Genomic DNA, 25,738 nt, shown 5'->3' with positions numbered 1-25,738 from the left:
GACTGGTAGCAGAGGAGAGATTCGAACCGGGGTGTAAAGAATCTTAGCGCTGGTGTGCTAGCGGAACATCTCGCTGTGCGATATATTGCGCATATATTGTTTATGCATTTTCTCCCCTTTTTCTCCTGACTTTTAGCGCATCCAATTGCCTGACTGTCATGCTTCCTCTCCACTAATGCTGGCCCCGGCTCTGTTTGAGGAGAACGAAGCTAACCCACACCCCCTCCGACACGTGGACAGCAGACGTATGCATTTTGTCACCGTACACAGGGCTGGTCCGCAGCTGATCTTGTCTAGTGTAGAAGAGACACACCTTGATCTGCTCTCTCTCCCTGTCTCTGTGCAGGCGCCATCAACCAGCCAGCAGAGGTCGTAGTTGCATCAGTTATGAGAGAGTCCCTATCCGGCTGAATGCCCCACCCCTATATGAACAACAGGCCAATCGTTGTTCATGTGACTGCTCAGCCCAGCCGGCAGACAGAGCCGAGACTTGATACGATGTATTCGAGATCCCGGCTCTGGTGTGCTAGCGTGTGTTTTTACCGCTGTACCACCTGAGCGGCTGGCTAACAGGACAATTACACAAATTATCAGATGTACAGGTGTTTCTAGTAATGTGGCTAGTCAGTGTAATAAAAGAAATCCAATGCAAAGAGAATCATTTATTCAATTAAATGAATGGGTTAAAATCAGAGACTAGATATACAAACAGAAGTACTGGGGTGAGACAGAGGTCCAAGGTCCAAAAACTGACAATATAATGGGGGATGGAGTCCACATAAGATTCTATAAATTACAAAAATAAATAATACTTGAACAATAACTGAATAAAAAAAAGAAAGAGCAGCACACTGTTTGGGTGATTGTGGAATTATCCCAATGGAGAATACATAGTGTCGTTATAACACCCAATTTATCCCTAGGTGTGAGAAATGACAACCAGGGGAAAAATCATGGAAATGAATGCGAATTATTAATCATTTGAATTTGTCTGACTTTTGAAGCATAGAATCCCACCCTATTTATAAGAGGCAGCAAAGTCTTGAGGTCCTTTGTGAAATATACCGAAATATCCCCTGTAGAAGGCCCAGTAATCAATTTGAGTTTAGCAGTCCACAGGCAAGAGCCAAACTGAAATGATGGTTTTATGACATAACAGACGCCGGATTAAATAAAGAGACACGGACAGGCTCAAACTATGACACAGCAAAAATTATTAGTACAACAACAAGCGTTTCATTGTGTTGTCTTGTGCTTTGGCTTTGTACTCCTATCTTTGTTAAATTTGCCTGTACTGAAGTCTTTATTATTTATTAAATGACCATTAGAGCACTTTTCTCCCACAAATGCTTCTAAAAGAAGTGCTGGCCACTTCCCTCTACCACCCACGCCTTAAATTTCTTCAATTCACATTGAGGCCTGATACTAGAGTGAAACAGGCATCCTGCAAAGTTCGGTTTGATAAAAATGGAAAGATTTTGGTTCGCTTGTGCTCAGTCGGTGCTGAAAAGTTCGCCGTCGGGACGGCCTGAGCATCGGTGCTCGTGTGCCTCTGTCAGGAAGAGGAACCGAGATGCAGTTTGTTAGGACGATCGGAGGATCGGTCCTGGAAGAGCTTCAAATCAGCTCGAGTACCTTTAAAAAGAGGACAAACACTTTGTTAGAAGACTGCCAGAACAGATTTACATACAGATTTAAGCACTAAATACGATTAACTCCATTCATTAAGAATTTCAAAAACAAATGACATCACTTTTGATAAATGGCATTTTTCCCAGCGTTGTACCAACTTTTTAATGCCATCAGCAAAAAAAGTGTTGGTTGAGCGAGAAGTCACTGATGCACCGCTGCTTTCACATCATCATCATATGAAAATCTTCTTCCCCTTAAAGCTTCGAGCATCCAAATAGGTGGAAATCAGATGGTGCCAGAGATGGGGATTCGAGTCGCACACACAACGACTTCAGACTTTACTCAGACTCGTTTCAAATGACTCGGACTCGACTCATGACTCGCAAAAAAATGACTCGTCAACAACAAGAGTCCCTAGCGTCTTAACCCGCAACGCACGCAATGGGTAAATGTTCCAGCCAGCTTCCGGTGTAGTGATGAAGCGTCACTCCCTACTCCCTACACAGTTTGAAGTTCACTTCATTTGAACATTTTCGTTACCTTTGGATTGGAATCTCACTTAAATGGTGGAATACCCTACGTAGTGCACTTCACATGAACAACTGGGGTGAATGGAACGCTCCTAGAGAATTGGCGCTAATGGTTGAAAGAACGCTTTCTGAACCAATCAGACCTTCTGATTGTAATTGTTAGTAAGAAATGCTGTTATTTGCATTTATTCAGTTTGCGTCACACAGATGTGTCAATGAAACGCTTGATTGGCTTTCTAATAAAATAACGGATTATATTCCTAATGTGACACACGCTTATAAATTTAATAGCATCTGGAAGAACATAAGCTAAGGTAAGCAGCGGTTATGATTTTTTTTGCTGTGTTTTGGATTTTGGCCGATGTGCTGTGATTTATCGTGCGCTTTTGTTTTGCAATGAACACAAAACATATCAGTTTAAGTTTTTAACTGGTACCAGAAATTACATTCATTTGCACAATGCCTAGGACAGTAAAAGCACAAAGTAAAACGGCAAAACACAGTCACTAATCTGTTGTTTTTTTTTATCTGAATTTACATATTATTTACACAAGGGGCCAGTGATAGCTCAGTGGTTAAGGTACTGGACTAGTAAACAGAAGGTTGCCGGTTCAAGCTCCGTCACCACCAAGTTGTCACTGTTGGGTCCCTGAGCAAGGCCCTTAACCCTCAATTGCTCATCGTGTTCCGCTCATTGTGCAAGTCGCTTTGGATAAAAGCGTCTGCTAAATGCTGAAAATGAAAATGTATTATTTGTTTATTTCTATGCTACATTTCCAATATATGTTTTGTGTATATTATATTGACTCGCGATTTGACTCGGACTCTAGCCTAAAGACTCGTGACTCGACTCGGACTCGTATTTTGTGACTTGCGAACATCTCTGGATGGTGCTGAATCCGGACACGACCCGACCAATTACTACTCCTCCCACCCTCACTGTTTCCAACCAAAATATAAAAGTGCAGAAACTTTTTGAAGATCCCTTGTAATTTTCGAACTTGTAAGACATCCTTAATTCTCCAGCCATTGGCATTCATATGGCATAATAATGACACTATGAGTCTGTCTGAAAACCTAGTGAGCGCTCTACATAGATGCAATTCACGTCATCCTACGCACTCCCGAGAAGAAGACATGTCTAAATTATTAGATACCTAAAAATGCTGCCTACTGAGGTGCCTTAATTCTAAGCGAATGACTAATTCTGACTGAATGACGAGAGCGCATCTGATGCTTCCTCAGCAGTGAAGGCAATCGCAGCATTCAGTACGGCACAACTTTTCACGTCTAAATAATCTGCCTTATACGTTCGATGTCTTATTAGAATCCTCTCTACTGGTTAAGAAAGACTGATACAGTGTATACGCAGCTTCATCTCTAAAAACAATGTACAGAATAATAAAGAAGCTGAATGATGTGACAATTCATGCACCAGAATAAAACCAATTTAATAATGTATATACATTTAAGAAAAAGTGGACGTACCTTGATTGTTCCTTGACTGTTAGCTGCAATCAGCACATTAGACTCCTGCGATTTGGAAAAAAAAGCACAAACATTAGAGGTGCCACTGCAAAATGTTAGAATAATCATTTAAAACTAAATGTTTTACCCTTAAAGCTCTAGCCTACTTTTAAAATGACTACATAACCTCTACATACTGTAATAATGATGAAGTGAAACCGTGCCTGTTTTTGCCAGACATAGCGCTTGCTGTCCAACCCAAATTTGAGTTCCTCAATTTAACACCGAGCGGGCTGTCATGTGCCTTTTACTCAAAAGTGGCTTCACTTTTTTAGAGTGACCACTGGGTTCCCTTCTAGCTCGAATGCCTAATCTGGCCAGACGAGCAACTTTCAGATTGGAGGCCACAGTGATGCAGGGAACAATAAAAGGATTTGTCCTAATCTATGCCTTATAAACTTCTGACTATGCAATTGTGGGCCCTAATGTAGGTTTTTTTAAGCCAAAAAAGGTACATGAACTTGTACACAATCGCCCTTTTGTGGAGGCTTTACATTAAATCTTGTAAACCACAGTGGGACCAGATTGTACAGAGTAGAGCAGAGAGCAGAGAAATTGAAACAGCTGGACTCAAGTTCTTGACACATCTCAATGATAATTAAAGCAAACCGGATGCACTCGACGACAATTTGGACAACCTTCGGTCTGATCAAGGAGAGCCGGAAAACCACATGCCCCTTTCGGCATGTATCCAATCTGTAGGCGCTTCTAAACACCTGCCAGTTTTGGGTTCCCACACAGAGCAGTATCACATATGGAGAGCTTAATGTGACTCCCAACCACTCGCACAGGCAGGCACCTGGACCAGTCCAGGAAATTGCATATCAGTGTAAAGAGATCCAGCCCGACCTTCCCTCCCTCAAACATGGCCAGTTTTTTTTGTGAGGACACTCAACCAGGTTGGTGACTCTGTGGAGACACTCAGCAGAGGTGTGCTGTCACATTAGACCGTTGCGCCACCTTAGTGCCACTCAAACGCCGCGCTAAACCATAGCGGTACCGGGCCGCCCAGAAATAATGAATAATTAAAGATCGCTACATGAAAACACTGCTTCCATTTCCAACATCCTATCACTGTGAAGCGGGATTTTCTGCAGTGACGGCAACCAAAACAAAGTTACGGAGTAGACTGGACATAGGGAACACGCTTGGGTGTTATTGTCTCCTATCGCCCCTAGGTTCCCACTAATTTTCCATCATTAGTGAGTAGTATTGTTGTGCACTCTGCGGTTTTTATTATGCTCACTGTATAATTTTATTTAAATCATCTCATCCCCCTCCCCTCCCTGGTCCATGAAATTATATCTTATATGAAACCATTCGATTATGCTGTTGCAGTGGTAAGAACTCTCAAGCACTCCTTAAAAATGTAAGCGATGAAGGCTTAAAACTCGTACCCCGTCTGGAAGAGCCCGCCAGCAGACGGCACTGACGAACTCGTTAGTGTCGTCTTCCTTCTTATCCTTGTCCAGCACGCTCTTTACAGTGTCAAACTTGAAGGTCAGCAACATTTTGGATAGCCCCTTGTAGTACAAGTACAGGGAGTTGTTTTCACTTCCTGTCAGCAGCAAAGACAAAAAGAAGAATCAGAAAAACTGCATTTACAAGTCCATCTAGGGTTAAAGTAGCTCCTAACTAGCCAAGACTGACTCTAAAATTACATATTAAAAATGTAACATTAAATTATTCAATGCTTTCAATGAATTTAGGGGTGTTTTCACACCCTTTAATAAGTCTGATTAAATTAGACTCAAGTTTGTTTCCCCTTCTCAGTTCGTTCATTAATTTGGGCAGATGTGAACACAGTAATATCATTTGGGACTGGACCAAAACATGGTCCAACCTTAATCCAGCCAAACTAGCATGTCATTGTACATTCTTAGGGTCTGTCTGCCAACCTAGTAATCTCTCTAGTCTACATAGACGCATTTTACGCCATCCTACGCACTCCCGAGAAGAAGGCTATCTAAGTTCTTAGATACCTACATGTTGCCTACTGAGGTGCCTTTATTCAAAGCTATAAACTGACTGAGCTGACCGATGCTTCCATAGCAGTGAAGGCGATCCCAGCATTCAGTGCGACAACTGTTCTCACCAAAAAATGACAAATATCCCACCAGAGCTGGGATCTTGAATACATCGTATCGAATCTCAGCACTGCCATCCGGCTGGGCTGGGCGGCCACATGAACAACGATTGGCTGTTGTTCAGGGGTGGGACGAGCCGGATCAGGGTTTCTCATAACTGGTGCAATTACGACCTCTGCTGGCTGATTGATGGGGAATAATGCTGATCAGGGTGTGGCTCTCTGTGCGTAATGCAACCAGGGTAATTGGATATGACTGGATTAGGGGAGAAAAAGAGGGTTTGGTTTGAATGGCCTCAGACTAAATGTGTTAGCTAAGTAAGCGAAAACTGTAGTGACGCAATCACTGTCTAAGTAGTGCGTCTAAATAACCTCCCTTATAAGTTTGATGACTTATTAAAATCCTCTCTACTTAGGCAGCTCACTAGGTTTTCCAGACCCCTATTATAAGCTCAATTATTCTGGCATTTTGCTGATATAGTTTAGCCCTGTATGTTGCCCAAATAATTACCACAGCTATAAACAAATGCCATCTTTGGCTGTACATTAGGTTTGATTGCATAGAAATACGCACTAGTCCTTTTAAGGTTAACGACTCATATACTGATTCAGACCAGAGTGAATGAATTAGAGGTGTGAAAATGCTCTAAATGTAAAAGGAACTAGTTTGTACAGTCTGTTTAGACTGTATTTGACATGGTAGCCTAGTGTTTAAGGTACAGGACTAGTAATCAGAAGGTTGCTGATTCAAACCTCACCAATGCCAGGTTACCACTGTTGGACCCTCGAGCAAGACCCTTAACCCTCAATTGCTTAGACTGCATAATGTAATGTAAACGGCTCACCACATGCTACATAGTCTCCGTTGGAGGCCAGACCCACGAAGTTCTTCTCATTGATGTGGCCTTTGAAGGAGCGCAGACAGTGAGGCTTGTTCACGTTCCACAGCTTAAGCTGGCTGTCTGTGGAGCTGTGGGAATAAGACAGTGCTCATAAATATTCCTAAGCTTACATGTAGGGGTATCTCTAAGTACTTTCCATTACTTATTTTATACTAATTAAATAATTAAACAATGAATTATATACATACGCAGACACGATCTCTTCTCCGTTGACGAACTTGGCATAGGACACGGCCTTCCGATGACCTTTGAACACCATGATGGGCTGTTTAGTGTTCCTCAGATCATAATAATGAACGCAGTGGTCTGAAAAGAATAGTGAGAAATTACTTTTAATGGTCTATGACCGCCAACCAAATACAATGTTGGGGTGCTTATGTGTTCCAAAAATTCTGAGCACCTCAGTGACTAATGCCACCAGGGTTCTACTACTGTGTGTAGTATGAATGTATTCCCACGTTCTCAGGGCTTAGGGGGGCAAATGGCTTGGAAATTGGGCAAAGACTAAGGGCTGTTTTGAGCTTTGTTTTGGTAACGTGATGGTATATAAAACCCTCAATTGATTGCACTGTATTCAGACATTGTATTTTATCCTTTACAATTAATGCCCATTTAATTCTCTTGCCACCTGTACCACCAAAATGCTGACAAATGACAGATGACTATCATGCACACCCTTCAACACTTCGGCGGATGCATCATTTCACCCGCCAGTAGCAAAGTCTTAAGGTAAGTCAACCAATAGACTCCGCAAATCAGCCATCACTAGAGCGGGTGCTTTGACCTGACACCAGATGGTGTACAAGTGCCAACCTCCTTCAGTAAGGATGCCCATTCAGATCAATAGCATCACCTGGAATTACCACTCAGGAGCATGAGATCTCAGCAGGTGGGCTGTGCCGTCTAAGCTCCCTCAAGGAGCAATTTCAAGAAGTCAGTTGACCTCCTGCATGTTTTGGGAGGTGGGAGAAATCCAATGGATACAGTAAACTAAACCACAAACGTATCCAGATGTTGCTCTGCAGAACCCACTATACCAACTGTGCCACCTTTGGGGGAATACGTCCAAGCACATTACTCCTGTTCTTAAGGGCAAATTATGCGTGAAAAGGCTACAACATTAGTAGTTAAACGATAAGTCTAGTACTCCCCAAATCAGACATCACTAGTGCAGGCGCTTTGGCCTGACACCAGAGGGATCAATAGCAACTAGGACCATGGGAGCTTAGAAGTGTTGGGCAGTGCTGCCTGAGTACCCCTCAAGGGACCATTTTAAGAAGGCAATTCACCTCATACATGTTTTTGGGAGGTGGGAGAAAACCCATGGACTAAAATACAGATGTAACCAGATGTTGCTCCGCAGAACCCACTATACCAACTGTGCCACCTTTGGGGGGATACGTCTAAGCACATTACTCCTGTTCTTAACAACATAAGTTATATGCACTAGCCAATCACCACTGAGTTTGAGTCTCAGCTGTGCTATAGACCAGCCGGGCCTCTCCATAGACATGATTGGCTGTGTCATTAGTGAAGGGACGTGGTCGAGCAGGGGTTCCTTGCTAACTGCGGCTACAATTATAGCCTTTGCTGGAAGGTCAAGGCACCTGCACAAGGGGCGGCTGATCAAGAGTGGCAGAGACCTCACCTCTGGCAAATGAACAGAAGAACGTGACAGTCTGTGACCCCTCTTGATTGAGGGTTGGGGCAATTTCAAGAAAAAAGTTACAATGGTGACAACTTTGCAACTATACACTGATCAGCCATAACATTAAAACCACCTCCTTGTATCTACACTCACTGTCCATTTTATCAGCTCCGCTTACCACATAGGAGCACTTTGTAGTTCTACAATTACTGACTGTAGTCCATCTATTTTTCTGCATGCTTTGTTAGGATGGTCAGGACCCCCGCAGGACCACTACAGAGCAGGTATTATTTGAGTGGTGGGTCATTCTCAGCACTGCAGTGACACTGACAAGGTGGTGGTGGTGTGTTAGTGTGTGTTGTGCTGGTATGAGTAGATCAGACACAGCAGCGCTGCTGGAGTTTTTAAACACCTCACTGTCACTGCTGGACTGAAAATTGTCCATCCAACCAAAAAACATCCAGCCAACAGCGCCCCATGGGCAGCGTCCTGTGACCACTGATGAAGGTCTAGAAGATGACCGACTCAAACAGCAGCAATAGATGAGCGATCGTCTCTGACTTTACATCTACAAGGTGGACCAACTAGGTAGGAGTGTCTAATAGAGTGGACAGTGAGTATTTAAAATCTCCAGCAGCGCTGCTGTGTCTGATCCACTCATATCAGAACACACACTAACACACCACCACCATGTCGGTGTCACTGCAGTGCTAAGAACAGGGTGAATGCAGGCTAAAAAAGGTATGTAGAGAAACAGATGGTCTACAGCCAGTAATTGTAGAACTACTGGTAAGTGGAGCTGATAAAATGGACAGTGAGTGTAGAAACAAGGAGGTGATTTTAACGTTATGGCTGATCAGTGTACAATGCCAATGGTTTTAATAGAACAGAGAAACTGCTAACTGCTGCAGATGGGTTCTACCTGCACAACCGAAGGCGAGATGGTACCGAGATGTTGGACTGAATTTGACACAGCATACATTGGCCTTTGCTTCTATGCTTGCAACCGAGTTGTCCAGGTTCGTAGACCACAATTTGACTGATGGGAAAGAAGAAAGAACATTTTGCTTTTATACTACATTTCTGAAGCTATGTTTTGATCTCTATTTATAATTGGTTGAATTACACACCTTTTGTATCATCTGAGCCTGAGGCCAAAAGTTTGGGATCCATGAGGTTAAAATCAACACTCCAACATCTCTTTTCATGCTCCTGTGGACACATTGTAGGCAATTAAGACAGGATACAGTCCTGTCTTACAATCCAAGTAAGTGATTGTTAAGGGAGTTACTCAAGGGCCCAACAGTCAAATCAAAAGCCTAATGACTTAACTGCTGAGTCATTCCAGCCCATAAAGACGACAACAAACATTTAATAACAGTTGTGGCCTAGCGGTTAGGGTACTGGACTAGTAATCAAAACGTTGCTGGTTCAAGGCCCACTACTGCCAGGTTTCCATTATTGGGCCCTTGAGCAAGGCACTTACCCCTCAATTGCTTAGACTATATACTGTCACAGTACTGTAAGTCACTTTGGATAAAAGCGTCTGCTACATTTACATTTACATTTTCAGCATTTAGCAGACGCTTTTATCCAAAGCGACTTACACAATGAGCGGAACACGATGAGCAATTGAGGGTTAAGGGCCTTGCTCAGGGACCCAACAGTGGCAACTTGGTGGTGGCGGGGCTTGAACCGGCAACCTTCTGTTTACTAGTCCAGTACCTTAACCACTGAGCTATCACTGGCCGGCTAAATGCCGAAAATGTAAATGTAATAAAGAACTAACCCAATTCCAAAAAAAGTTGGGACAGTAGTAAGCAATGATTTATAAATTGTCTAGATATTTAATTACCAACAGCACAAATAAATACTTTTATTAAAACGTACACTAATTCCTAAACTAATGCTAGTAGCACATTTAAAAAATATAGGACAAAGTCAAGTTAAAACCAACAAGGTAGGGAGGTGAAAAAAGTGCTGTCCTGATTGGTTATTTATGAGCAGCACAGTTTGGTGGGCAAAACAGTTTAAGAACAATGTGACTCCATGAACAACTGCAAGTAATTTAAAGAATTCACCATATACTGTCCTGAACTGTCTTGAAAGGTTTAGAAAAAAGACAACAGTATTGGATTTATATTGGATGCCCTGTGTGACCAACAATTCTTTAGATGGCACTGCATTAAAAATCTAAATGCTTCTGTAATAAATAATAGACACAGGCTTGGGAATACTACGGAAAGTCTGAAATGGGGTCTGTTCGAAAATCTAGTCAGCTGCCTTGCTGCCTACTGCCTTCCCTGGGCAGCTGCCAAAGTAGAGAGGATTCTAATAAGACACTGAACTTATAAGGCAGATTATTAAGACGCAGTGTATAGACAACAATTATCGTGATTACGTGACCACAGATCACAGATGCTTACTAAGCTAACACAGTTAGCCTCAGGCCATTCAAACCAACAGGTTGAGGCGGCACAACCCGCTAGCATGCCAGCTTACATCCTGCTCTGTCTCGGTGTACCGAAAACGGTTGAACTGTCACTCACGAGTCCGTAATTGCAAATACATTACACTTGTAAAATTATATTATAATTATTATTATACATATTATTATAATAAAATAATTACATTATACATATTATATTTCTGGGATTGCCTTTACCGATTAGGCAGCATCAGATGCTCCCTCGTTATTCAGTCAGATTATCACTCAGAAATAAGACACCTCGGTAGGTAGCATTTTATAAGGCATCTAGGATTTTAGACATGCCTTCTTGTCAGGAGTGTGAAGGATGACGTAAAATGCATCTATGTAGCGAGATCACTAAGTTTTCAGACAGACCCGTGGACTTAAGTTTGCTGCCATCTTGACAAAAGTCTTAATAAAAGGATGTCCCTGCTTGCTATAGCAAGGCAATTGTACATCAAAAACTGCACGTTACTAAAACTTTGCTTAATAGAAGAAAGAGAGTGCAAGTGCTAAACTGGCCTGCCTGTAGTTCAGATCTGGTTCCTACTGAAAACGTATGGAGAACTATAAAGTGCAACGTCACATCTTAGACTGTGACTTTTTGGGTGCTATATTAAGCAATAATGGAAACAACTACTAGTGTGACACGTGAATACAATAGACCACTGAAGTCGTGTCGTCACATTGTAGTCCACGCCATGTTATTATGCCCATATTTGGTAACCCGGGTCTAAGAGAGATTTTGAATGGGAAAAATGAATGGAGATTTTGAAAATTGCCTCTCTCGCATCCTGTAGTCATAAAAAATGTTGTTACGTTTTGTTTTATGGAGATTCTTCTGTCTATTATCACTGGGTCCTCATATGTCAAAATATGAATATTGCTACATGTAAGCCAATGCTACTGCGCACTGAATTGACAAAACTAGACTGGAAGCCTCTTAAATAACCGCACGAAGCAGCGCGATTCACCAGTGTATCAGTGGAGTGATATTCACAAGTTTTAGTTGAGATTTTTAGTAGCTAGCTACATTAAAGTAGAAAGCAAGGATGGTTGGGTGTTACGCCTTTGGTCGCAGTCACCAAACTGGAGGTATTGCGGGCTGCTCATTGTAGTTCAGTGACGTCTAATGAATGCGCAGTAGCATTAGCTTTCGTGTAGCATTATTAGTACTACGACCCAGTGATGTACAGGAGAAACATGTACATAGGACAAAACGTATAGGGTTCTGAACATGTTTATTAAGCACAGGACGCGTTAGAGCCGATTTTTTTGGAAATCGGGCTTAGACCCGGGTCTCCAAATATGGGCATAACGAGGACTACAGAATGACGCACGACTTCAGTGGTCTATGATAATGACGAATGACCATCAAACCACAGGGGCTACTGTACACGGGCTGTTAGTGTACCTGATAAACCTTCGACCTCTGCCCAGTGAAGCCATCCCAAAGGATTACTGTTCCCTCATAGTCGCTGCTCGCCAGTAGGTTTTTGTGATAACTGCTCCAGCTGATACAGCTACGTAAATGAGAACAAGACAAAACAATTAAATTAAACTGTTATGTTCTGTTCTGTTCTGTTAACAACACATGTTATTTTGAATTGAAAAACCCATAAAATACATTATTGTTTATGCACCTGATTTTGGAGTTGCACGTCATTTCGTTAACAGGATAATGAATGTCCACAGCATCCTGGATCACAGTCCCGTATTCGAAAACTTTGATCTTCTTGGTGACACCGGCAATGGCGAAGTAATCACAGTCACGGTCAAACTCAATGCTGTGTAGAGATTTTCGTATAATTAATCCATTAGCTTAAAGCAACCTATTTGAATATTAATCGAGAACGCTTTGGCCTGAACGTAGCAGCAACGTAAAATGTAAATACCGTGATGAAAGCTTGAAAGCCTTCAGAATGTAATTTACATTAGAAGTATTAATACATAATCAATAAGTGATGTAGATTTGCTTAGGGCATGATTGCCAGTAGTCATATTCCAAGAATACTGCAACAATAGAATGTTACTGGATGTGTACATGATGTATGTGATAAGAAGTGCGTTAATTGCATTGTATGGTGTCCAAAACCCAGTTCCTATGTTAACTGTGGAATCTCTCAGTGTCCTACAAGGTCACCTACAATATACACCGATGAGGCATAACATTATGACCACCTTCCTAACAATACATTGGTCCCCCTTTTGTCTGCTTGTCCAGCACATCCCACACATGCTCTATTGGATTGAGATCTGGGGAATTTGGAGGTCAAGTGAACACCTCAAACTGGTTGCTCCTCAAACCATTCCTGAAGCATTTTTGCTTTGTGGCAGGGCTCATTATCCTGCTGAAAGAGACCACAATCATCAGGGAATACCATTTCCACGAAAGGATGTACATGGTCTGCAACAATGCTTAGGTAGGAGGTACGTGTCAAAGTAATATTCACATGGATGGCAGGACCCAAGCCTTCTTCCATTGCTCCGTGGTCCAGTTCCAATGCTCACGTGCCCATTGTTGGCGCTTTCGGCGGTGGACAGGGGTCAGCATGTAGCCCCATACACAACAAACTGTGATGCGCTGTGTATTCTGACTCCTTTCTATAAGAACCAGCATTAACTTCTTCATCAATTTGAGCTACAGTAGCTCGTCTGTTGGATCGGACCACACGGGCCAGCCTTCGCTCCCCACGTGCATCAATGAGCCTTGGCCGCTCACTACCCTGTCACCGGTTTACCACTGTTCCTTCCTTGGACCACTTTTGATAGATACTGACCACTGCAGACCGGGAACACCCCACAAGAGCTGCAGTTTCGGAGATGCTCTGACCCAGTCGTCTAGCCATCACAATTTGGCCCTTTGCTTCTAACAGATCAACTTTGAGGATAAAATGTTCACTTGCTGCCTAATATATCCCACCCACTAACAGGTGCCGTGATGAAGAGATAATCAGTGTTATTCACTTCACCTCTCAGTAGTCATGATGTTATGCCTGGTAGGTGTATATAAGGATGTTTCTGTGTCTCTGTGTGAGACTGTATCGGTGTGATCCTTCTGTGCAGACAAGATTAAAACTCTTTTCTACTCACAATCCAGACTTTGAGGTACGTTATTAAAGGTTTTTCCACCACAGTACACAGGCTATACAGTTTTTTTTTAACGCTAGTCTTTTAGTACCACAGGCCTGGCATACCGCTTTACTAAAGCAAGTACTTTAATTGATGCAAATGTTAGTTGATCTGTTAATAAGCCCAATAATTTAATTACATATCAAGCCTGGTATACACCCATCCCATTCCCCCCCCCTATACAGGGCTGTGAAAGGGGGTCATCATCCTGTCTAAGAAGCAATTTGAGGCTGTCTTTTTGAGAATGAGCTGTCAACCTTCTCAAAACGGCAGCCTCCAATTGCTTCTAAGTCAGGATGATGATGCCCCTTCACAGCCCTGTACACAGGGGGGAAATAAAGGGAAAATGGGATGGGTGTATACCAGGCTTGTTATGTAATTAAATAATTAAGGCTGCCGTTTTGAGAATGAGCTGCCAACCTAATGTAACAAGATAAGTGAAACCCCATTAAGTAGGCCGTGACGTAGGCTGTTTTTTTCTAAGCAAATTCCATTATCAAGTATAATTTTTGATTTTGCTAACATTAATACACTGGAGGTGAGGCGATGCCTTACATCTAGTGAGTGGCCCAGTCATTACTATGTTTTTCTATATGTGGCCCTCAGTAAAAAAAAAAACTTGCCTACCCTAGTTTAAGGAAAACGTCTCTTTTGGTTCCAAGCAACAGTGATTTAAAATAAATAAATACATACAGTGTATCACAAAAGTAAGTACACCCCTCACATTTCTGCAAATATTTTATTATATCTTTTCATGGGACAACACTATAGACATGAAACTTGGATTTAAGTTAGAGTAGTCAGTGTACAGCTTGTATAGCAGTGTAGATTTACTGTCTTCTGAAAATAACTCAACACACAGCCATTAATGTCTAAATAGCTGGCAACATAAGTGAGTACACCCCACAGTGAACATGTCCAAATTGTGCCCAAAGTGTCAATATTTTGTGTGACCACCATTATTATCCAGCACTGCCTTAACCCTCCTGGGCATGGAATTCACCAGAGCTGCACAGGTTGCTACTGGAATCCTCTTCCACTCCTCCATGATGACATCACGGAGCTGGTGGATGTTAGACACCTTGAACTCCTCCACCTTCCACTTGAGGATGCGCCACAGGTGCACAATTGGGTTTAGTCCATCACCTTTACCTTCAGCTTCCTCAGCAAGGCAGTTGTCATCTTGGAGGTTGTGTTTGGGGTCGTTATCCTGTTGGAAAACTGCCATGAGGCCCAGTTTTCGAAGGGGGGGGGGGATCATGCTCTGTTTCAGAATGTCACAGTACATGTTGGAATTCATGTTTCCCTCAATGAACTGCAGCTCCCCAGTGCCAGCAACACTCATGCAGCCCAAGACCATGATGCTACCACCACCATGCTTGACTGTAGGCAAGATACAGTTGTCTTGGTACTTCTCACCAGGGCGCCGCCACACATGCTGGACACCATCTGAGCCAAACAAGTTTATCTTGGTCTCGTCAGACCACAGGGCATTCCAGTAATCCATGTTCTTGGACTGCTTGTCTTCAGCAAACTGTTTGCGGGCTTTCTTGTGCGTCAGCTTCCTTCTGGGATGACGACCATGCAGACCGAGTTGATGCAGTGTGCGGCGTATGAGCACTGACAGGCTGACCTCCCACGTCTTCAACCTCTGCAGCAATGCTGGCAGCACTCGTGTGTCTATTTTTTAAAGCCAACCTCTGGATATGACACCGAACACGTGGACTCAACTTCTTTGGTCGACCCTGGCGAAGCCTGTTCCGAGTGGAACCTGTCCTGGAAAACCGCTGTATGACCTTGGCCACCATGCTGTAGCTCAGTTTCAGGGTGTTAGCAATCTTCTTATAGCCCAGGCCATCTTTGTGGAGAGCAACAATTCTATTTCTCACATCCTCAGAGAGTTCTTTGCCATGAGGTGCCATGTTGAATATCCAGTGGCCAGTATGAGAGAATTGTACCCAAAACACCAAATTTAACAGCCCTGCTCCCCATTTACACCTGGGACCTTGACACATGACACCAGGGAGGGACAACGACACATTTGGGCACAATTTGGACATGTTCACTGTGGGGTGTACTCACTTATGTTGCCAGCTATTTAGACATTAATGGCTGTGTGTTGAGTTATTTTCAGAAGACAGTAAATCTACACTGCTATACAAGCTGTACACTGACTACTCTAAGTTATATCCAAGTTTCATGTCTATCGTGTTGTGCCATGAAAAGAAATAATGAAATATTTGCAGAAATATGACAGGTGTACTCACTTTTGTGATACACTGTACATTTGTTACCACCCAATTTTGCATACATTTTGCTAAACTAAAAAACACAGATCTATTACAAGCTCTACAGTAGTTTCCATATTAATGCATTTGGAGAACACATACATGAGATAATGTACTAACCTAGAAACAATACTAGAGCCATTGTAGAGGTCACTTGCATAAGACAAAGTGGCCAGAGGGCGCACCGAGTTATAACGTGTGAACTTGGACAGGCACTCCATGAAGTCATCCAGCTGGTTGACAGTCCTGCTATCATCTTAAAAAAACAAGAACAAGGACAGACTTGCATTTAAAATCTATTTAATCAGACTAGTCAAACAGACTAACAGTTAGCTGATTACCTGTACGGAACATGATCAATCTACCCAAACTTGTGTCCATGCAACAACTACTAGTACTGTTCCTGCAATGGTTTACACTGACCTGTAATTCCAGACATCCTGCTAGAGAAGTAGCACTGCTCCAAGTCCTCAAAGTGAGCCGTTAGTCTCTTTCTTCGTGAGGCCAAAGTGCTGTTGTACGATGTCTGTCTTTTCCCCTTATAAACACAGCAAACAAGCAAAATAAATTTAAAGTGTTATCTGTGTGAGATGCAATCCCGAGGAAGTGATAATGGTGCAATATTGTTGTTTACCTGTGCGCTTCCACCAAACTGTGGAGGCTGGATATACTCTGTAGGTTCTACCATGCTACTGCTGGAGAGAGAAATTTGAATTAAAAACAAACAAGACTTGCCAAGCGCATTAGTATGTACACCGATCAGGCATACATTATGACCACCTCCTTGTTTCTACACTTACTGACCATTTTATCAGCTCCACTTACCATATAGAAGCACTTCGTAGTTCTACAATTACTGACTGTAGTCCATCTGTTTCTCTACATACATTTTTCGCCTGCTTCACCCTGTTCTTCGATGGTTAGGACCCCCCAGGACCACCACAGAGCAGGTATTATTTAAGTGGTGAATCATTCTCAGCACTGCAGTGACACTGACATGGTGGTGGTGTGTTAGTGTGTGTTGTGCTGGTATGAGTGGCTCAGACACACAGCAGTGCTGCTGGAGTTTTTAAATACCGAGTCCACTCACGATTGCTCATCTATTGCTGCTGTTTGAGTTGGTCATCTTCTAGACCTTCATCAGTGGTCACAGGACGCTACCCACGGGGCGCTGTTGGCTGGATATTTTTGGTTGGTGGACTATTCTCAGTCCAGCAGTGACAGTGAGGTGTTTAAAAACTCCAGCAGCGCTGCTGTTGGATGCCAAAACAAAAAAGCCAGTACTTGCTTTACCAACGCACTAATAGAATATGAATTTAAGATAATAAAAAAAAGTTAATGTCTGGCGCCATCTAGTGTTAGAGCTTTGAAAATTATATTTTGCAAAATTCTGCATTAAATTGTTGTGAACTCTAAATGTCTTACTTTTGCAAAAACATCACTGGTAACAGAAAACCAAAAACCCCTTTTTTTTTATGTCCAATCATGGAATAAACAATGAATAAAAGGTTTACCCAAATGTAACATATAGTATTGGATTAAACACAGGGCTGATAGTCCTGCAGTGTTCATTATAAACACACATTGTTCACATATTAATCAGAAAGTCACCGGTTCAAGCCTTGCCTCCACCACTGTTGCCAGTGTTGGGCCACTGAGCAAGGTGTCATTATGTATAACTGGAATTTAATTATTTAGATAATTAAATATAATTATGTTGGGCTGATGGGAGCTATTTACATGACGAATGCAGCAGACATGAGACCTGAGTGAAAATCGTTATGGAGTCTCTAAATTAAAGACCATATAGATATTAAAGCTCATGGTCAGCCGTCCATTGTAAGAACCATGAAGTCGGATTATTACTCTATTAGTCTTAAGAAAACCCTTGCACCGTCTAAACTATGTGAATCACTTAAAATCACCACAAATACCACATGGCCACTTTTTATTGATTCAAAGGCCTTTTAAGCCAGACAGCACATAACCTATTTACACATGGCTTCCTTCAACAGAGAATATCCTGGAAGACCTCTCTGGGGTCCACTGGCAGGTACCTACTGGGAAGCTACATCATGATCTACAACCTTGGGGTCTGAGATCCGGGTTTGAACCTTAGCAACGCTATAGGTCGACCAGGCATCCACACAGACATGTTTGGTAATATCTAAAAGGGGATGGTCAAAGTCCTGCAATGAATTGGCACCCTGTCCTAGAGCAGTGTTTCCCAACCACTGTGCCGCGGCACATAAGTGTCCCGTGAGAAATCATCAGGTGTGCCGTGGAAGATTATCCAATTTCACCTGACTGGTACTGCGGTGTGTAGTGACAGGCAGAACAATTACATTCTCTTCCACTAGAGGGCAGTACAACTTCTTGGTGGTGTGCCTTGTGATTTTTCTAATGTGAAATATGTGCCGTGGCTCAAAAAGGTTGGGAAACACTGTCCTAGAGCATTAAGTAAGTTTTAAATGTATCAAATAGGGATTACTGGATCAATATTAGTCCCGAAATTGGCTTACCTGGGAGCAGGGGAGTTAGCTTCCCCAAACTGAGGAACAGTGCTGTCCAAATTAGGGTCCATGTCAACCACTGGCGAGTACAACCCACTCATTTCCTGAATACAGCACAAATAAGCTCAGCTGAGTGTAAACTCAAAACCAGTACATTAATCAACAAATAAAGCTCAGTTTCATTTTGTACCTGAACACTTTTTATGTCCTCTTCCAGGAAATTTAGCTCTTTCTGTAACTGCTCCAGTTGCTATACATATTAAAAGAAAAATAGATTTTAGGTCCTAGCATATTGCATTTATAATAGATTTGGAATCTCTGTTAAGCTCTGTAAAAATGACCTCTCTTTTATTCCGTCTAGCTTCTTTTAAAAACTCCATCAAGATTTGACGCTGCGCTGCTTGAGATTCCTGTGAAGAAACAAAAAAAAAAACTAATTGCAGGTTTAAACAAAGCGTATTAGCTACTACAGGAACACAAATGTTACTAAAATAACACTTTGATGACGACCCTGATCAAGCAGTCATCCCCTACTGCTCTAAACACAAAGTACTAGGGATGTAACGATACACTCTACCCACGATACGATGCGATTCACGATACGATTTTTTCCCGATTTTTTTTTTTAATTGAAGACAAATGATGACAGTTTCCTTTTATTATTTCTCTTAAAAAAAAAAAAAAAAGAAAATACTGTATTTGTGATTATCTTTTATTTATCTAAATAATGAATGCCCTTTCATTTCTGAGGTAGGCACAAACTATGCAAAACCATTTTGAATTAAGCCCAATTTGGCTCGAACCCCGAATTTGGCAACCAGGCGTATGGCACCAGTGACGTCATCAAGGCGAGGTGTGTAGCGCCAGTTCCCTCTGCTGTTTAAAGTGAATATCGATTCACTTTACATGTGAAATGGATTTGAATCGTGGAATTTTTGAATCGGTTATTAACTGTATTGTGGTGAATCATTACATCCCTACAAAGTACACTAAATACCGCCAAAGCAAAACTGACTTTTATCGACCGAAGATGCGCACATCTGTCGGAATCGAACTGAAACGAACTGATAAGGAAAAGATTAAATGTACATACGCGTCATCGGTATACCGCGAAGGGAATGAGTGAAAACCTGAGCACAGGTAAAATTCCATCCTTTGAGGGAGCATGTGAGCTCACTCTCTTAGAGAAGGAGGGAGATTTTACCTGTATTAGCGCTGTGTATCGGCACAACGAGACGGAGACTTATCATTGCGTGGTCAAAGGGGTCAAGAGGAGAAACCCAGGACGATGAGGTAGGTGCCAAATGTGTGTTTATTGAGTCCAATACATGCTCCAACAAGGTGAATATTATTTACAAATATTTACAAAACTGCACAAAAATAATAAATGGCTCATAGCAGCCTATTCCGTGTTCCAGAAATGGCAATTAAATCCGTATACTAGGACCGAGTCGGACCCGAATCAAATGACTCCGATTCCCACCGGCTGTCCGCTCGACTCATGAATCAAACTCGACTCAACTCGACTTAACTCAAACCAAGTATTTTAGTTGTGTAGATTATGGTGGTATATCGGCGACTGAGTGCTGACAGCGTTATGGGATGTACACATACGTATGACCACTGATGTGTTATTGTATATACCGATTCGGGTGTAAGGGATGCATAAGCGAGCGTACGGCCAACAGCGGGGGTTAGTTGGTTTGAGTTAAGTCGAGTTGTGAAGTGGAGCGAGCGAGAAAGCGAGAGACTGATTCATGAGTCGAGAGGACAGCGGAGTCATTTGATTCGGGTCCGACTCAGTCCTAGTATACGGACTTAATTGCCATTCTTGGAACACGGAATAGGCTGCTATGAGCCATTTATTATTTTAGTACAGCTTTGTAATATTTGTAATATTTGTGTGTTGTTGGAGCATGTATTGGACTCAATAAACGCACATTGCACTTTGGCACTTACCTCATCATCCTGGGTTTTTCCTCTTTTCTCCTCTTGACCCCTATGACCACACAATTTAATCTCAGCCTAGTGGCCAGCGCACACTAGTTTTATTTAGCAGCAGCGGGGTCACGTTTACAAACACGATGTGAATAGACAAAGTTAAGGCCATGAGCAATGCACTGAATTTTCAGCAAGCAGCCTAAGTTACACTGAACAAACAAAAAAAAAAAACTGGATAGGGCACTAGGGTGAAGCAGCAATTTAATGCTAGTCCACCACTGGTGTGATCTCTCCAGCTTGAACCTCAGCTATCTATCAGTGAATGGCAAAACATCCTCCAGCTTCATGTTTCAATTTTATAAAATGGTCTAATGATTCTAAAATCCTGTTAAGATTGTTAGACGTACATCAGTAAACGGAATATCATGACTTGGGATGCATCGATGCCATTTTTCCCCAACTGAGTACAAGTACAAGTACATGTATTTTTGTACTTGCCGATACCGATACCGATACCTATTTAGAATACCGTTTTTTTTTTTTTTTTTTAAACAAAAACACGTGAGAAGTGACGAGAAGTTTAATGATACCACGTCCAAAAATGCACGTCAACAAGTAGCGAGTGATCAAAGTGTTTGTGCGCTGATGTGATGAAATCAAGGAGGAAAAATAAATGAATCTGAGTGGATTTGGCAACACGAACAGCATGGATTGTTCTGTAATGAGTTGGAGGTTAATAAATATTTTTGCAATGTTGGTGTTTTGTTGTTATGTTTTGTAGAGAACGATCAGGTCAGAAATACTGTAAAACGTGTGTGTGTGTGTGCCGGTGTATTCTGATAGAAACTATATTATCCCCCTGTCCCACCTGTTTACACTCCTCTCCTGCGTTTCCCCTCACACCGTACCCTGCGTTCTCATTGGCTGTTCGACATGTCACTCATTCCCAGTCGCACATCTCAGATCAGATATCTGACGTGCTAGAAAACTCGAGCGCTCGGCGAGCCGGTCGGATCAAGTTGTTGGATAGTTCACACTTAGCGATCGAGAGCCGAGTTTCGATCGCCGAGCGAACGCCGAGTCGCTCCCGAGCCGGCAAATCTAGCGCCGACCAGCCGTCAGGGCAAAAATCGTGTAGTGTGAACCAGGCATAACGCAGCAACGTGCACTAGGCACACGGTATCGGATGTTTAGTATCGGAGCCTCGTTTGCGAGTACGAGTACGAGTTAATGAGCGCGGTATCGGGCAAATACCCGATACCAGTATCGGTACTCATGCATCTCTAATCATGACCATTACAAATAAAACATTTATTTAGCCACAATCAACCTACCAAAACATATAAAACAATATAAATATACTATAAATAGACAAACCGCTTCAAGTTGCTTCTTTTTCTGCACTAGGAGTTCCAACATGTAGTTGACGTTTGCTAAATCCAGATTCTCTTGTTCCGGGCCAAGAACATCTTGGAAATACTGCCATTTTGTTCCGTTCTATAAAACAAAGCACAATCAATCCAAACAGTGGCATTATTCAAATATAGACCAAAGCACTGTCCACTAAGCTGTGCATGTATTACAACTTCTTTAGGTTTTTAATACGTCTCTGATGTATGAGAAGACAGTGAGACCACCACAATGTAAATCAGGGTTTTTTTAAAACATGATTTTACCACGGCCCATGCAACACATCAAATTAATCAAGACATCAACTTCATGAAAACAACACATAAAATGAAATATACTAGCAATCTGGTCCCACTGTGGTTTACAAGGAGGCCTCCACATGGGGGCGTTCGTGTACAAGTTCAAAATTTGCTTATTTGATTATTATTATAGTCTGCGACCCATTTTTTGGCTCGCGACCACCCAGGGTTTGAGAAACCGTGATGTAAATGACAGAAATGGTACTGGTGTGGTGCTTAGTGTAGAAGTGTAACTGAGGTGCACTTACGGGGTGGTCCCGTTTCACCCGCTTTTCTTCGCATCTCTGTTTCTGCTTGAGGATCAGCTCGTTTACTACGAAAGAAAAAGACAATATGAATACACCTGATTTCTACTATTATTGCTAATCTGTTACATCTAAATGTTTCAAATTAATTTATTCATATTTATTTATTTATTAGGGTTTTAACGTCATGTTTTACAATTTGGTTACATTCATGACAGGAACGGTAGCTACTCATTACACAAGGTTCATCAGTTCACAAGTTTTATATCGAACACAGTCATGGACAATTCAGTGTCTCCAATTCACCTCACTTGCATGTCTTTGGACTGTGGGAGGAAACCGAAGCACCTGGAGGAAACCCACGTGGACACGGGGAGAACATGCAAACTCCACACAGAAAGGACCCGTACCGCCCCACCTGGGGATTGAACCCAGGACCTTCTTGCTGTGAGGCGACAGTGCTACCCACTTAGCCACTGTGCCGCCCCAATCATTTAAGTCAACATAGTGAAACAGTAGTCAGTTACAGTACATCAATGATGGGTTATCTTTGTCTATATTTGTATATAGTACTGCACTCACCTAAGAAGTTAGGGTATAGTTGATCCACGTTATCGATAATGTAATTACACTTCGGACACCTGTTACTGTCCTCCAAACTCCGTCGTATACATTTGTAACTGAAAACAAAAAGGCAAGAATAAACCTTGATGAAAGGAACATACTAGTGGAATTATATTCAGTAGAGAGAAACGTTAAATCTTACCAGAAACTGTGGCCACATTTTGTCATGTGAGCTTCTTCAATCATGTCAAAACATATGGGACTGCAAAGAGAATGTGATAGATGCAATCATAACATAATTCAATGTGTGGGATCAATCAATGCAATCTCAAAGATATTCTTCACAACATTAGTTAAAGATCAGCAGATGCGCCAAGGGCGGGACGACCAGACTATGTGGGTGGGGTTTTCAAATGATGTGCTGGGGCCCTGACTGGCAGATAGAGAGGCACCTGTGCAGAATGCATAGATGAAAAAGGGTTACGCAAAGGGCTGTGTGCGGGTCGAAGGAGTAAAATAAAAATATCAGCAGGATCCAACCTTCATGTTGGGCCATCAGGCAAAATATTAGGTATGTTTCTTGGATTACTATTAAAAAATGAGCTCCTAATGCCGAGTTCACACTACACGACTTTCCAAGTCGTCAGGTCGCTGTACAGTTCACACTACACGACTGAATCTCCTGCACTCGGGAGTCTTTCAGTCGGTGTATATTTCACACTACACGACTGATCGGTGATATGGGGTTTCACACTACACGATCCATCACCAACTGGAATCACTGGCGAGCTTCTCTGGTCTCGCTTTTTTTCTTTCTTTACAAAAACACACGTGAGAAGTGACGAGAAGTTTAACGATACCACGTCCAAAAATGCACGTCAACAAGTAGCGAGTGATCAAAGTGTTTGTGGTCTGATGTGCAGCGTAAAATCAAAGAGGAAAAATAAATGAATCTGAGTGGATTTGGCAACACGAACAGTATATGGCTTGTTCTGTAGTAGGTTTGAGGTTAATTAATAATTTTGTAATGCAGCGATGGTATTATGTTTTGTAGAGGACGATCAAATCAGAAATACTGTAAAACGTGTGCGTGCCGGTGTATTCTGATATAAATTATATCCTCTCCTGCGTTTCCCTTCACGCTGTATCCTGCGTTCTCATCGGCTGTTCGACATGCCACTCATTTCCAGTCGCACATCTGAGATCAGATATCTGACGTGCTAGAAAACTCAATCCAGTCGCCGAGCGGTCGGCGAGCCGGTCGGCGAGCCGGTCGGGTCAAGTTGTTGGGTAGTTCACACTTAGCGACTGAGAGCCGAGTTTTGATCGCCGAGTGAACGCTGAGTTGCTCCGACCCGGAAAATCAATCACCGACCAGTCGCCGAGCGAAAATCAGGGCAAAGTTCGTGTAGTGTGAACTAGGCATAACAGGGGATGCATCACAAAAAATGTTGCAATGTGCAAATGTGTCACATATCTCACTCATATCATTATAGCACCACATTACAGCCGTGCTAAACAAATCAAAGCATCTCAGATCTGTGTACATCTGCATTCAGAGTTCTATTAGGCATTAAAATCAAACGAATCAAAAGATCAATACATTTAGGCAGTTGTAGCTTAGAGGTTAAGGTACTGGACTAGTAATCGAAAGCTCGCTGGTTCAAGCCTCACCACTGCCAGGTTGCTACTGTTGGGCCCTTAACCATCAATTACTCAGACTGTATACTGTCATAGTACTGTAATTCGCTTTGGATAAAGGCGTCTGCTAAATGCTTAAAATGTAAATGTACATTTATTCAGATATAACTGGGAACTCTTCTGGAATGTTAAGTTATTCTGTCCCTAATTTATGTGTTAATGTTGTTTTGTTTTTGTTTATTAGGATTTTAACGTCATGTTTTACACTTTTGGTTACATTCATGACAGGAACGGTAGTTACTCATTACACAAGATTCGTCAGTTCACAAGGTTATATCGAACAAAGTCATGGACAATTTAGTATCTCCAGTTCACCTCACTTGCATGTCTTTGGACTGTGGGGGGAAACCGGAGCACCCGGAGGAAACCCACACAGACACGGGGAGAACATGCAAACTGCACACAGAAAGGACCCGGACCGCCCCACCTGGGAATCGAACCCAGGACCTTCTTGCTGTGGGGCAACAGTGCTACCCACTTAGCCACTGTGCCGCCCCAATCATTTAAGTCAACATAGTGAAATCAGTTACATCAATGATGTGTGAACTCTGTATTCAATTCAATTCAAAATTTCTGAAGGTATCTATGTTTTACAATCACACGGTTTTAAAACAAAAGTTATTGTGTAAAACACTCCACCTGTTGTTGATTATTATCTATCCACTTTTATTAATTATTATAATAATGGAAAATTAATGAACTTAATGACTTGTTAATATGGATGTTGGGTATACAAACTATTACACTTAATTGTGGACAACATGTTTGGGCATTTATAGACTTGAAACAGAGCTCAGCTATACATTAATATTGGGCATTAGTGCACAAAAGTAGTCTACAGACACGAATT

General features: G+C 42.2%; 1 protein-coding gene across 3 annotated transcripts in view; it reads right to left on the bottom strand.

Moving 5' to 3' along the window:
* Nucleotides 1-649: 649 nt before the first annotated feature.
* cop1 (COP1 E3 ubiquitin ligase) overlaps nucleotides 650-25,738 on the bottom strand; it is a 32,609-nt gene continuing 7,520 nt past the window's right edge. For 2 of the 3 annotated variants that reach the window (XM_062993012.1, XM_062993013.1), the window contains 19 exons: nucleotides 23,390-23,449; nucleotides 23,206-23,303; nucleotides 22,627-22,691; nucleotides 22,047-22,166; nucleotides 19,070-19,138; nucleotides 18,919-18,978; nucleotides 18,738-18,832; nucleotides 16,850-16,910; nucleotides 16,639-16,753; nucleotides 16,336-16,471; nucleotides 12,439-12,582; nucleotides 12,210-12,318; nucleotides 9,456-9,537; nucleotides 9,248-9,364; nucleotides 6,866-6,983; nucleotides 6,621-6,745; nucleotides 5,087-5,247; nucleotides 3,651-3,695; nucleotides 650-1,635 (listed from right to left, as the gene is read on the bottom strand). In XM_062993012.1, the coding sequence (XP_062849082.1) occupies nucleotides 1,618-1,635; nucleotides 3,651-3,695; nucleotides 5,087-5,247; nucleotides 6,621-6,745; nucleotides 6,866-6,983; nucleotides 9,248-9,364; nucleotides 9,456-9,537; nucleotides 12,210-12,318; nucleotides 12,439-12,582; nucleotides 16,336-16,471; nucleotides 16,639-16,753; nucleotides 16,850-16,910; nucleotides 18,738-18,832; nucleotides 18,919-18,978; nucleotides 19,070-19,138; nucleotides 22,047-22,166; nucleotides 22,627-22,691; nucleotides 23,206-23,303; nucleotides 23,390-23,449 (1,798 nt within the window). In that variant the 3' untranslated portion in view covers nucleotides 650-1,617. The remainder of the gene's footprint in view (nucleotides 1,636-3,650; nucleotides 3,696-5,086; nucleotides 5,248-6,620; nucleotides 6,746-6,865; nucleotides 6,984-9,247; nucleotides 9,365-9,455; nucleotides 9,538-12,209; nucleotides 12,319-12,438; nucleotides 12,583-16,335; nucleotides 16,472-16,638; nucleotides 16,754-16,849; nucleotides 16,911-18,737; nucleotides 18,833-18,918; nucleotides 18,979-19,069; nucleotides 19,139-22,046; nucleotides 22,167-22,626; nucleotides 22,692-23,205; nucleotides 23,304-23,389; nucleotides 23,450-25,738) is intronic. The other variant, XM_062993014.1, reaches the window with a different exon arrangement.

This window comes from Trichomycterus rosablanca, chromosome 4 (assembly GCF_030014385.1).
Source record: "Trichomycterus rosablanca isolate fTriRos1 chromosome 4, fTriRos1.hap1, whole genome shotgun sequence".
Lineage (NCBI taxonomy): Eukaryota > Metazoa > Chordata > Actinopteri > Siluriformes > Trichomycteridae > Trichomycterus > Trichomycterus rosablanca.
The sequence above is the reverse complement of the archived record's forward strand: the minus strand, read 5'-3'. Positions and strand labels throughout refer to the sequence as shown.